The sequence below is a fragment of the Echinops telfairi genome, unplaced genomic scaffold, assembly GCF_000313985.2.
Source record: "Echinops telfairi isolate 266 unplaced genomic scaffold, ASM31398v2 ScPeMD7_20;HRSCAF=75, whole genome shotgun sequence".
Classification (NCBI taxonomy): Eukaryota; Metazoa; Chordata; class Mammalia; order Afrosoricida; family Tenrecidae; genus Echinops; species Echinops telfairi.
This window is the reverse complement of record NW_022103917.1, coordinates 1,640,796-1,655,833: the sequence shown is the minus strand read 5'-3', so window position 1 is coordinate 1,655,833 and position 15,038 is coordinate 1,640,796. Positions and strand designations below refer to the sequence as shown.

Below are 15,038 nucleotides of genomic sequence, written 5' to 3'. Positions count from 1 at the left end.
TTCAACTCAAGATTTTATTTTTTTTCTTGAGTTCTTTCAGCTTAAAATGTGCTACCATGTTCTTCCCTTTTGGTTTTCTAACTCTAGGTCTTTTCACATATCTTTATAGTAATCTACTTTGTCTTCGTAAGCTGCCTTTTGGAATTTTCTGTTCAGCTCTTTGACTTCAGCATTTATTGTGTTTTATTTGGTTACTCTACAATTAGGGGCAAGTTTCACAATCTCTTCTGACATCTAATTTGATCTTTTCTTTTCTAACTTTAAAGGACCTTTTGTTTCTTTACGAATGCCCTTTAAATGACATTTTGCTTTCATCAGGAAAGATGTCATTGATATCCTCTTACAGCTCATTGGGTCTTCTGTCATTAGTATTCAATGTAGAAAATCTGTTCTTGAGATGTTCTCAAAATTCAGGTGAGTTAGACTCAAGGTGATAGTCTGGCTCACATGGAATTGTTTTAATTTTCTTCAGCTTTAACCTGAACTTACATAAGATCAATTGATGGTCTGTTCCACAATTAGCCCTTGGCCTGGTTTTAGCTACTGATATTGAGCTTCTCAGTCGTTTCTTCCCACAGTTGTAGTTATTTGGATTTTGAGGTATTCCATCTAGAGAAATCGATGTGTCATTATCAAAAGGTATTTTCTATGAACCAGTCATTAGTCTTGACAAATTCTGTCATTCAATCTCCAGCTTCATTCCTATCACCAAGACCATATTTTCCAGCTACCATTCATTCCTCTTTGTTTTCAATTGTCAATAATTATTAATGCATCATGAATGCATATTTGATCAATTTCTCACTGAATTGAATTTGTCAACTTCTTGACCACTAGCTTTTGTGGTTAGTGCATGGATTTGAATAATAGTTTAATTGTTCAGATTTCATTGAAGTAGATAGATATAATCTTATTACAGACAGCATTGTATGTCAAGATTGATTTTGAAATGTCCTTTGTGACAATGAATTCAAGACCATTCCTCTTTATTGTGTCTTTCTGGAATAGTAAGTTATACATTTTTCTGATTCAAAATAGCCAATGGTAGTCAATTTCTGCTCACTAATGCCAAGGATATTGATTTTTACACATCCCATTTTTCATTACAGAATCATTTTATTGGGGGTTCTTACAACTCATAACAATCCATACATCAATTGTATCAAGCATATTTGTATATATGTTGCCATCATTATTTTCTAGACATTTAGTTTCTATTGAGCCCTTGATATCAGTCTTCTTTTTCCCTTCCCTTGCCCCCACCATTTCATTTTTGAGGACTTCCAATTTTCTTAGATTCATACTTCACGCATTTCAAGGTCTGATCATTAACATTGTTTTGCAGCAGTTTCTATTTAACTTGAGTCTTGTTGCCTCCATAAATAAAGATCCCAAAGGCTCCACTCTCAGAAGTCTTACACTACTCTCTTCACCATGTTTGACTCCACTCAGAGAAAGCACCTCCTCCTCAGTCACATTTTGAGTGGCCTCTAACCCGAGAGGCCTCTCCTTGGGCATTATCTCCAAAAATGTTCCGTGCTCTACTTTCATTCAATAGATTTTCAGTATCAGACAGTGTTTAGAAAATATGCATGAGATTTTCAGAGGCTACATCAATGGAAATGGCAGCCAATCCTTCTTTGTTGTCCACACTTAGTCTGGAAGTTCTGCTGAAGCCTGCTCATTTTGGATGACCCTGTTGGCATTTGAAATATCAGAGAAGCAGCTTCTAGCATCACAGCAACACATAATCCATCACAACAGGACAACCTCCCAAATAAGTGGCAGTGTTAATTTATTTGCAGTCCTGAAAGAATTTTGTAACATATCAATCGCTGCTGTTACAACTTCTTAACTTCCTCCATAAACCCTTTAATCGTGAATTTTTGTCTGGGAGTTGTGTGTAGTGATTGCAATGGATATTAGAAACCAGAGAGACAGAATACAGAACATTAAGACTAAATAAATGTAATCAATGGACCTGTGTGACACTGATATTAACAACTTTCTAAATTGGTGTGGCACCAAAACAACTTTGTTACAGAAAGCAGATCAATATTTTTGGAGGATGGTTGTTGGAAGGAGTGGGGAAGTAGCTTGTAAATCCCATCATATATGGTCTAGTCATTGAGCTGCTTCTCTTAATTAATGTAAACAAATATCTGACAAAAGACATGATCTAATATCTTGATAGAATACTTTTTGAAAAGATGTCAAAGTTCACTAAAATAGGCATCAAAACATTAGTTATTGAAAATGGGATGTCAGTTCAGGTATCTAAATTTATGTAGAATTGAACTGCATTGTGAAGACAACCTTATCTTTTACTTTTAAAAGTTATTATAAACAAAAATGAGATTTACATGTTCCAATTCTTCACTGTTTGTTTCTCTTAAAACGTTTTGCTTCCATGACCTATGATTTTAATTTAATGCTTTTCCCTACAACATTTTATTTTGTAGAAACTTTTCTATTAAAATGTCATTCTAGTTCCACTTACTATTCTGAGAAATATAAAAAATATATGTGTTCATGTAGGTGGTATAGTGTTTGGGCATTGGGCTGCAATTCACAAGGTTGGCAGTTCTGCACCAGTCACCAGTAGCTCTGCAGGAGAAAAACATTCTACTCCTGTAGGGTTGCTGTCTCATAAGACCACAGGGATTACTACCAGCATTGAGTTTGTTTTTCTGTTTGTTTCAATATACACAGAGTATGTCTTCAAATGAAAATTAATAAAATGAATGTGCCTGAAAGAATGTATTTGTCTCATTGGTTTTAATACGAATATCAAATCCTGAATCCTAGGTTTAAAGGATCTTGCCTATGAATATTGATTCAATAGAGCTTTAACAGAGCTTTAAGATTAGAAATCTGGAAGTAGAACATTCCAATGTCTCTGTTCTATAGGTTCACTAGTCCAGTATAAGCAAGTTTGGGTTAGGTCCCATTTAATTTGTTTCAGTTCATAGTGGCCCTATGTACAAAAGAGCCCAGTACTGCATCATCCTCTTACCTTATTTTATAATAACAATAAGTTATAGTTCAAAATCATACTGAGCTTACAAGTCATACTATTTAAAATTCATAATCCCCTGTTGAATTCCAATAATTGATTTCAGTATTTCAAGCACTGCTTCATTTTGAAGGCCATAGATTGACCAGATGGTGTCCAGAAGTTCGTACTCCTTTGAAAATAAAATTTGGAAACTCTTGATTATTCTTCAAACTGCTTTCTTTCAGACTCCAAAGGTCAATATCCAAATTAATGTAATAGACATTTGCAAAATTGTGCAGTGCTGAATTTGATTTGTTTAGATTTAAACCAGCTTAGTGCATAGCTATTATAAATGCGTTTTCTTCATAGCATGCATAGTAAATAAGCGTTATTGCTCGATGCTTCATGATGTAAAAATAAAGGTCATGATGCACTAAATTTTTCTTTTAATTAATCTTATATGATAATCACAATCTATTTTCAGCTCTCGAAGCAGCAGAGCAAGTTTGTTTAATCCATATAAGTGTCATGGTTTTGATAGATGAAATTGTTATTAAGGACTTCTAAATATGTTAAATTAATGGAATTAAAAGAAAGAGTAACTTCTAATGAGAGCCATTGATTTGGTGGCTGATGTAATGACTACACAATGTATAAACCATGTAGTACCTAAAAGAATCACTGCATTATTATGCAGGATTTTTAAACTGCTGAAAAATAGAAATGTACTACACTGTCCAGATATTTTATTTTGAATACGGAAAGGGTCTAGCTTCTTCTTTTTCATGGTTAGTAAGGCTATGATTTCAGACACACACAAAATGAAATGCTAAGGTGGAATAAGATAGAAAACACAAGTGTGTTTCATCAGAATTTCAAATCATATGCATAGAAATCAAATGAGTCCTGATATTGCTGGCTGGATCTAGTCAACCAATTGGGGTTGTTGGAATTGGAAAATGATTCCCAGTGGCCTGATAAGAAGCCTACATCAATGCGAACAGGCTCAGCTCTCTGCTTGGGTAACTAGCCATCACATTAAGATCTCCAATAACTGCTTGTGTCAAAAGAAGACTCACTACGGCCAGTTCTCCCTTTCCCCATTTGAATACCTCACTTTGATTTCAAGACATTTACGTAAAGCAGGCAGTGTAGTTGAATGGTGCAGAGGATAGACCTGGGAGTCAATTCTCAGGTGTATCTCAGCTTGCTGATATCGTAACCATGTGCTCTGTGAAATAGATTCATTATTTAACAGAATTCATAGTCCCTGCCTCCTATGGTCAAAAGGTACCTCATGCAGTAATAATCTCCTGATCATTTCACCCCAACCTTGGCTTTTGTGTTGGAGTATTTTCTTCATGGAATTCAGTAAATGCTACCAATCAGAAATTTCCCCCTAAAAGCTCACTGTGTGTACACCTGGGAGAAGGGTATTTCAGGCAGAAAGAACAAGTACAAAGGTTCGTAGGCAGAAGCAAAACAAGAGATGGCAAGGTGGCTACAATAGGAAGTAGAAGGAAATGCGTTTTCCTCAAGTTATTTTTGTTTGGTTTTGTAGCGAAGTAAGATGACATTGGAAATTTTCAAAAGAAGAGAGCCATTCTCTGACCTACATTTTAATTAAAATCTCTTGGCTGCTGTGTTGAAAATAACCCTCTGAAATGACACCCCTGTTTCTTTGGCAAGGGATACCATTTGGGAGGTTTATGGTGATAATCTAAGAAGCCTATGCAGTGCTGTCAGGTAAGCATTAGCTTTCCAATAGCAAGACCAATGGTCCAAACCCCCTCTGGGAGGAAAATAAGGCTATCTGCTGCAGCGAAGGTTGACAGCCTCAGACACCCTACATAGGGCCACTGTGGGTGGAGATCAAGTCAATGACAGTGAGTTTTTTGCTATAATCTAGGTGAATAGTGAGGGTACCTTTGACAGGTCTGAGACAAATAGAAACGGAAAAGGGTGGCTGGATATAGGTATTTTTCACCACTCATCTCTCAGTTTGTCTTACTGTATTATATTTGTTTGTGAGTTGCTATGATATTGGAAGATAAGGGTCAACCACAGTGGAGCTGTTCCAATGGAGTATCCAGACTAAGACAGACTAGAAAGAAAGGCCTGGTGGTCTACTGCTGAAAATCAGCCCATGAAAAACGAAAGGATCACACCGAACATTCCTTGGCTTTGGACATGCCGTCAGAAAGGATAAAAAGTTGGAGGGGGACATCTTGTTTGGTGAAGTACAAGAACAGGGATGGTCAAATGGATTGGCACAATAGCCAGAATGATGGACTTGAACATGCTGAAGAATGTGAAGGTGACCAAGACCAGACATTTTGTTCTGTTGTACATAATGAGTTGGTTTGACTTGAAAGTAGCTATCTATACATATATAAGTAATGCTATTATTTAATCATGATTTTAAATTTTGATGCATAGTTTTATTGTCCTTTTATTGTATGTGATTAATCCTTGCTAAATCTTTAGAAAGCATAATGAGCAACTACTTGAAAGGAGATTCATATTTGGCTATTTTTGACATTTAAAATCATGCCCTTACCTGCAATTAAAAAAATGTAGTTGGCTAAGAAATACATTTAATCTCATTTTTATATTTTTTAACAAAGAATATGTTGTCCCTTTAATAATCATCCTTCCCATGTAAGATATCTCTAAGTCATATGAACCATTTTAATGCTAACTACATTGTTTAAATACAGTTTTTATCATTAGTTGGGATTTAATACATATATCATTTAGTTTCAAACTTTAATCACATCCAGTAGAATGTACAATTGCCACTGCAATCAGTTTCCAAACATTTTTTTTCTACATGGACCCCTTGACATCATCTCCCTTTTACCCCACCTCCATTATTTTACCCACCTCCCTCCCAAAACCTCTTATAAATCTTAGAATAATCTCCCTATCAATGGTGTGTTCATATGAAGTATCAAAGCAGAGTTCTCTTTGTCTCGCTCTATCTCTTTATATGCGCTTCATACATATTGCTTGGTTCCTCAATTCAAGCCAATGAATTTTCCCAGAGATCAATTGATAAATTTATTCTCTCCTAATTAAAAACAAAGAAACCATCTGATAAGTGTTAACTAAGAGAAGATATATATAAAATGTGTGGGGGGGGGGGGGAGTGGAATGGTGGGAATAAACATTGCCGCCTTCTTTTGTTTTCTAAATGTACCAGACCAAACCAAAGCAACCTCACTGCCATCGAGTCGAGGCTTACTCAGTCCAACCCTACAGCACCGTGTAGGACTGCCTCTGGGGGTTTCCAAGTCTGGCACTGTCGCAGGAGCAGAAAGCCCTGTCTTTCTTCCGAGGAACAGCTAATGGTTTCAAACTGCTGACCTTGCAATTAGCAGCCCAACGCACTGCACCTTCAGGGACCCTAAATGTCTCATACGTATAGTGAATTGTGTTGGCGGTTAGTCTAAAATATCTAGGGACGAACATGCTCACTTCAATGGCAGCAGTTGCTTCTTAGTCACTACTTTTATCTTCTGCCATTAGCACAAATCATCTTGGCCTTCTATTTGTAAGGAGGAATCATTTGTGTGTGTGTGTGTGTGTGTGTGTGTGTTTAAGAGCATGAGACAGGGAGGAAGGCAAAACTATCTGCTAAATGTTCATGGTCATGAACTCTGGTGAACAACTAGACCGAGGTTATTCATCATTTTCATATAAAATGGACATACACTAACAATGTCGCATACATTTTCACTTAAGCATTGAGGTTTTTGTTTACGCATTAATATATTCAGAATACATTTATAGAAAAACACTGATCTCTGCAATGATAATACAATAAATGCATAGCGAAAAGTTATCAAAAGCATACGTTAACATTTTAAACTTACGAGAGAAAAAAAAGAGAGAGAAACAGGAGTAACTAATTTACATTGGGAATGGGGTCGGGAACTATTTTATGAAGTGCAATCTTCTTAATAAGGATGGCTGAGTAGGAGTTAACTAGCAAAAGTTAAGGGATTTGATAAGGAAGGCAGGGAGTATCCTGGATAGAGGCAAAAACATTCAAGAACAAAAGAACTGTCTATGTTTCAGCAACAACCCAAACCTATCTATAGGCAACCACTAATCTGATTCTGTCCCTATAAATTAGCTGTCTTTTTGAGAGTTGACATAGAGAAACTGGTACAGAAGGTACCTTATTTCAATTCTTTCTTTACATGACTGAATGCATTTTATGGTATGATTCTATTCAATTGTTTACACATTCTCCAATTGTTCTACATTTTGGGTGCAGCAAGTTTGAGATTATTATGAATAAAAGCTATATAGTCATTTCTGTACACGTCTTTGTGTGGACATAGATTTACTTTGTCTTGTGTAGATATTTGAGTAGGGTTATTGGTCATAAAGTGAGTGCGTGCTTAAATTTAGAGAAATTGCAATACAATTTCCCAACATGATTGTACCATTTTAAGTATTCACAAGAATATAGACCAACTGCAACTCTAAAATATTGCTTTACATTCTCATAAATACTTAATATTAATTTTTTATTATAAACATCCTTGGAGTATAGTGGTCTTGGTGTATGATGTGTGATAGATTGGATTTTTAATCTGAAGACTAACAATTTTGAACATGTTTTCGATATATTCATTATTCTTTTCATTTTATGAAATACCTCTTCAACTATTTTACCTAGCTTTACTGGGTTCTTAATCATTATAGTTTTAAACTCTATAGGTGTTTGAGCATATGTCAGTCCTTTAGAAAACATACGGATTATAACTATGTTTCCCTCTGCTATTGTTTGCCTGCTACTATTTTGGCAGGGTCTTTTGAACAGTAGAATATTTTAATTTTAATGAAACCTAATTTATCATTATATTTTATTATTAGTGCTTTCTATGAAATGACTAATAAAGCTCTACTTACACTAATGCGTCAAATATAATGTCTTTAATTATATTTTTGAATCTTTATAGATCAAAATTATAAGGAGCCTTGATAATCTAGTGGTTACACGTTGGGCTGCAACCTGCATGGTGGGCAGATGAAAACCACCAGCAGCTCCAAGGGAGAAAGAGTGGGCTTTCTGCTCTCCTAAACAGTGACAGTCTCAGAAACCCACAGAGGGGTCGCTATGAGTCAGCATTGACTTGATGTAAGTGAGCCTAATGGTTTTTGTTTAATTAGGTTTGAGAACACTCAGATTAATTTTTATAAATAGTGATAAGGAAGTGACAAGGCCTACACTCCCCATAATAGATATTCAGTTGTTATAGTACCATTGCTTAAAGGGGAAAAAAAAAGTTTCCTTTTCCCAATGAAGGGCTTTAGATCATTTGTCAAAAATAAGTTCTTGTTAAATGTGGATGCATTTCTGTTCTATTTTTCTATTTGTCTATCTTCACCATGAGTCAGAATCAATTTGCTGGTGAAAACAACATGGCAATATCAAAGCACTATAATTAATATAACTCTAACCTGAGGTTTTAAGTTACATAGTCTTCCAACCCTTATTCTTTTCCATACCATTTTATATGCTTTAAGCCTATGTTATTGATGCTTTATTCGATGCTCCAATTTTTCTACTTACAAAAGGAAGCCTGATAGAAATATGATAGGGCTTTCTGCCAACATATGCATCAATTTGGGGAGAAAGTATTGAAAATATTAGGTCTTGCCAAAAAGATGGTGACATGAGCAAGTCCATGGTCTCAATTCCAAGCAGGATCAATAAGGAAAACAAGTAAAATCTGTAACACTTAAAAGCAAGTGGAGGCATGTAGCAATCAAGAATCCTCTAAAACAAGAAGGAAGCATTCCTCTCCCCTTGCCATTTTGGCAGCAGCCTGAAGTTAATGGCGCAGAGGCATAGCACACAGTCCACAGATTCAAAGGGGGTGGACTATCTGTGTCTGGAAGGAGCAGGGCAAATGTTGCTGTCTAACTGCTAAATGTATCTATACCCTTATGACCAGGTGTATTAGTCTGGGTACTTTAGAGAAACAAATCCACAGAAACTCATGTGTAAGAGAGAATATTATATAAAGGCTAAGTGCACATCAAGAAAACATCCCAACCCAGTGCTGCCCAAGCCCATAAGTCCAACATTAACCCATATGTCCGACACCAATCCACAAAGTCCTCCATCTCAAAAAACAGAGGCAATGATGCCGACTGCAGGAGTAAAGCTAAGTCAGTGAATGTGTAAGCATCTCAGCACTGGCAGGGGTCTCCACACGGCTGCTCCAGCACCAAGGGCTGCATCAGGATAGGTCCATGTGGCTTCTACTTGGGGATATCTTGCAAGAAGTCAATCTTGCAAGCTGAAGCAGGGAACTGCTAAGGCAGCTGCACTCTGGTGCGACCATCCCAAAGCAAGAGACCGAGAACACAAAAGGCAAGGTTCACTGAGCCATCTATCCCTCAGTCCTTCAATTAATCCCACATGTGTTTGTCGGCCAGGTTGCTGGAAGGACTGTGCTTCAGTTCCAGCTGACTTGGAGATCATACACTGGAAAGGAGGGCCCAGGAACAACAAATGAAGACTAAGCTGACTCTTAATCACTTGGAATAAATGAGGATGACACTAACAATTGCATTCTAAAGAAACCAGCACGTATACAGGGGGAATTAAGAAATATGTATGCATGTTCAAAGGTAACACATTGCAATATTGTAATTGCTCATTTTCAACAAAAAAAAAGTCATCAAGCATAACAGGTGCAATCAAGGGTATAGTTTTTCTACCCATAATCTTTGTAATTTCCACTAAATGACTTGGTGGGGACATGCAAGTAAGGCAGTAGAAGACGCTCACTCACTTTGGCCATTTGGCTGGGTGTAAGATTGCGCCATTTCAAAAAGCAGGAACAGAGGGAATGCACAACCGTCAAGCAATATTCATCAGGAGCAAAGCACTTGTGAAATTCCTGACTGAAGCAGCAGAGGCAGCAGAGGCCCCAGAGGCCACCACACCACGACAAACAGAGCCGAGCAGCTGCTCCAAGACCACGAGAGCGAGAACAGAGGTATAGTGCTGAGACCCTGAGGAAGAGCAAGCCTGCCTTCAGACAGGAGGCTGGTTTGCAAGGTAGTGTGCAGTGAAGGAGGGAGGGAGCTCTGTAACACTGAAGTTGGACTTGGACCAAGGCATCATATGACTGAGAGGTCAATGGTCAGAGGGATGTGTCTGTTTGCCTAGCTGAAAAGAGGTTCTGCGGACAAAAGAACTGTATTCTTACCATTTCCTACCCTTAGCAACTGTAAGCCCCATAACAATGAATCGTGTCCGTAAGGTCTATGTGGCCATTACAATATATTATCAAATGCAGCAGAGAAATAGAATGTCCTGGGAGGGCCAATTATTGGGGGGAGAAACATGTCTTACCTCTGCCTCATAGGAATAATTCTTGAGCAGAGGTGGAATGGGATTCTCCTCCGTGGTGTAGCCCAGTGTTCCCCAAAGTGGGTGGTGCTGCCCCTGGGTGGTGCTGAAACGAGTAGGGACTGGGCTGCAAAATAGAAAAGAGAAACCTACATTTTATTCTGGATCATGAGCTATGGTTAAAAAAAAGTTTTTTTATTTCTAGCAGGACACAGCGTATGTTTTTCTTCCAAAAAGAGACAGTGTTAGGTTTCTTGGGTGGGAAATACCTCGGTTCGTGGCCTTGCACAAGAAATAATTCAAACTGAAGCCTGGTTTGTGATCCAAATGCGTTTTTATAAAGGACGGAAAGAGTTTCCGGTCACTGAACAGTCACTGAACACAGGCAACTCACGGGACTACACACCTGCAGTGGTGGTCTGAGGCCAGAGAGAGAGAGAGAGACCATCACACAGGCCTAGCAGAAAATGGAGAGGCAGCCACAGGGGCAGGTAATCTCCAGGTTCAGGTATTTAGGGCCTTCGGCTGGGAGGCGTGGCTGACATAATTGGTTGACCCCATTGGCTGAATTATGACCATCTGGCCTAGTTTGGGCCCACCCACGTGTACCACCCACCTGGCTTGGGGGCCTGAATTGGCACCTGCCCCTTAGACACCCCTAGTCCCTGTTTTGCTCCCTAACACCAGTAAGCCAAATAAGTTTGGAAACCTATGGTGTAGTCAGAGGTCAGAGATGACTTCAAAGTCATTTCCTCAATAGAGTAATTTGTCTTCTCTTAAAGAAGTCAATAGACAATATCTGTGTGTCTTTATCTATTTATGTAGATAAACTTTCAAATCTCTCAGCGGTGTTTTGAATTTTCTCATTTATGGCACGCAAATAGTTGTTAAGTGCATCATGATGTAATTTTATTTTTAAATATTATTGTATGTCTAAAGATAATTTCTATCCTAGTAAGAGGACAACAGGAATTTTTTTTTTTTTTGCCTTTCATTGAATTTTGTTTTTGTTTTTGTTTTTCTTTTTTAACATTTTATTAGGGGCTCACACAACTGTTATACCAATCCATACACACATCAATTGTGTAAAGCGCATTTGTACATCGTTTCTCAAAACATTTTCTCTCCATTTAAACCCCCGACATTAGGTCCTCATTTTTCCCCTCCCTCCCCGCTCCCCCCTCCCGCATGAGCCCTTGATAGTTTATAAATGGGTATTTTGTCATATCTTGCCCTGTCCGACGTCTCCCTTCATCCACTTTTCGGTTGTCTGTCCCCCAGGGAGGAGGTCACACACAGTTCCATGTAATCAGTTCCCTCTTTCCTACCCATTCTCCCTTTACCCTCCCTGTTTTGCCACTCACACACCACTGGTCCTATAGGGCTCATGCGTCCTGGATTCCCTGTATTTTCAGTTCCTATCTGTAAAAAAAAAATTTTAATGGGAATAATTTCAAAATATTTTTCCAATTTCATGAAATACATGAATCTACAAATGCAAAAAGCTAAATGCATGCCAACTAAGATAAACTCAATGAAATTCAAATGGAGTCACATTATAATCAATTTTACCTAAATAAATGGTACATATAAGCCCTTGTAAACAATAAGAGATAAGCAACTGTCATACACAAAGAATATTCAATAAAATTCAGTGTCAATTTCTCCTCAGAAACATTGGAGATCAAAAAGGCAGTGGAATGAGATATTTAAAATGTTGTTAGGGGGAAAATATCATTAAAAATTCTATATCTGGCAAAAACTATCTATCATGAATGAGGGTGAATTTAACATTATTTCCAGATTTGAGGGAAAAAAATCAAAGAGAGAGCCCTGGTAGCACAGTGTTTACCTGTTGGGCTGAGATCCACAAGGTCCTCAAGTTCAAAACCACCAGCCACTCTGAGGGAGAAAGATAGAGGACTTTCTAGTCCCATAGAAAGTTCCATTCTTGGAAATCCACAGGGGCAGGGGCATTTATACCCGGTTCTCTGGGGTCACTATGAGTCAACATTGACTTGATGACACTCAGTGACACCTGCCTTATATGATATGCTAGAAGATTCTCTTCAGTTAGGGCTGAAAGAACCCTAGATAATAATTCAGTGTTGTGTGTAGGAAAAAAAAAGATTTACAATAAAGTTAATCTCACAGAAAAATGAAAGCGCTGGTTTTATGATATTTTAGGGTCTCAATTCTAGTTATTATGCCATACATGGTAAAAAAAAAAAGTCCCCATTCCTTTCAATGATATTCTAGACAGTGAAATGCCTTTGCATAGTCAATGGAACATAAGTCAACAGATTTCTGGTTTTCTCTGCTACCAGGCCCAATCCATCTCACATCAGTAATGGCATCTCTGGTACCACGTCATCCTCTGAATCTGGCTTAAATTTCTAGCAGCTTCATGTGATATACTACTGCAATCATTTTACTTATCTTTAGCAAACTTGTACTTGCACATGATATGAATGCTATTGTATGATAGTTTCTGCATTTTTGGGGGTTACTTTTCTTTGGAATAGGCACAACTCTGAATCGTTTCCCATTTGGTTGGTCAGGTAGCTGTCTTCCAAAGAGATATGTGAACATTTCAAATGTTTTATCAGCATGTCAAATCCTTTCATTGGTATTTCATCAACTTCTAAAATTTGGTTTTTGGTTTATGACTTCAGTGCAGCTTCGACTTCTTTCTTCAGCAGCATTGGTACTTAATCATATGCTACTTCCTGAAATGGTTGAACATTGACCAATTATTCTTGGTATAGTGACTCGGTGTATCATTTCCATCTTCTTTTGGTGATTCCCGAATCACTCAATATTTTGTCCATAGAATCTTTCAAGATTGCAATTCAAAATCAATACTTGAATTTTGTTCGTCATTTTGTCCAACTTAAGATACGCTGAGTGTTCTTTTTGGCTTCTAACTCCATGTCCTTGCATTGTAATACTCTACTTTGTTAATATAGACAAAGTCTCTTAATCCAGGTGACAGATGAAGGCTAGCTATGGTCGGTAGATCAGGGTTAGAGTGAAATTAGTGGTGAGAAGTGATAGATTATTTTTTCATACAAATCCTTCCTATAAATCCAGACCTGGCATTTCTCCAGAATCTGTTTTTAGTATGTCATATCCAATGATGATATCCCTAAAAAAATTATTGATTGAGTACCCACTATGTTCCCAGAAATCCTTATGGTGTAGTGGTTACGTGTTGGGCTACTAACTGCAATTACTAGCAGTTCAAAACCAGCAGCCACTCTACAGGAAGAAAAGGGGGCTTGCTATTCCCATTTAAGGAGCTGATCTATGACATATAAAAGCTAAAAGAAGAAAAAAGGGAGGGCGGAAGAAAGAAAGAAAAGCCTGTTAATAGTTCAAGGTGTGTTTGTTGACCCATAGGAGTGTTCTGGTTTTTTGTTTCTTAGTTTGTTGTTGTTGCTGCCGTCTTCACCTTGTTTTTATGTGTCACTTTGTTTGGTGCTGTGGAGGCCATACATAATCTTATGTGCATATTATTATCTCTGCAGGCCTACCTAGATAAGATAGACTGGATAAAAAATGTGAAGAAGAAAACAACAGAACTGATGGTTCTCAAGGGACATGGGAGAATGAGAGGTGGGGGAAGGGAAGAGGTGTTGGCCAACCCAGGGCAAGGGAACAAAGAGTGGTTCAAACCCAGTGGCAAGGAGGGAGTGGGAGGACTGGTAGGGAGTGATTAAGGGCATTGTAACCATGAGGAATTACTGAAACCTAAACGAAGGATAAGCATGGGAGTGGGACAAGGGGTAAGCAAAAGGAAATAGAGGAAAGAATTCAGGCAAAGGGCATACATAGAGGCCTAAATACAGGCATGTACATATGTAAATATATTTATATATGATGATGGGGTAAATAGATCTATGTGCATATATTTATAGGTTTAGGAGTAGGGTAGTGGATGGACATTGGGCCTCCACTCACGTACTCCATCAATACAAGAACACTTTGCTCAACTAAATGGTCATTCCATGATACCCACCTTCCCAACATGATCGCTGAAGACAAACATGTGCATAAGCAAATGTGGTGAAGAAAGCTGAGTGTGCCCAGCTATCAAAGGATATAGTGCCTGGGCTCTTAAAGGCTTGAAGGTAAACAAGCAGCCATCCAGCTGAGAAGCAATAAAACCCAAAGAAAAGAAGCACACCAGCCTGTGTGATCATGAGGTATTGGAGGGATCAGGTTGCAGACGCCAAAGAACAAGAACCACCATTGTGTGCTCACCTACACCATATAAACTCTGAAGACAAATGTGTGCATAAGTAAGTGTGGTGAAGAAAGCTGATGGTGTCCAGCTATCCAGAGATATAGCATCTGGGGTCTTAAAGGCTTGAAGGTAAATAAGTAGCCATCTAGACCAGAAGCAACAAAGCCCACATCGAAGAAGCAAACCAGCCTGTGTGATCACGAGGGGTCAAAGGGACCAGGTATCAAGCACCAAAGAACAAAAAAAAAAAAAAATCATGTCATAGCATATCATCGTGAATGAAGGGGAGTGCAAGATGGGGACCCAATGCCCATCTGTAGACAACTGGACATCCCTTGCAGAGGGGTAGTGTGGTAGAGACGAGTATGTCAGGGTGCAGTGTAGCATTGATGAAACACACAACTTTC

At 38.2% G+C, this 15,038-nt stretch overlaps 1 protein-coding gene across 1 annotated transcript in view; it reads right to left on the bottom strand.

The window, feature by feature from the left end:
- Nucleotides 1–15,038, bottom strand: part of LOC123521485 — a 234,332-nt gene that overhangs the window by 159,894 nt on the left and 59,400 nt on the right. The window contains exon 2 of the mRNA XM_045288347.1: nt 10,386–10,509. Within this exon, the coding sequence (XP_045144282.1) occupies nt 10,386–10,509 (124 nt within the window). The remainder of the gene's footprint in view (nt 1–10,385; nt 10,510–15,038) is intronic.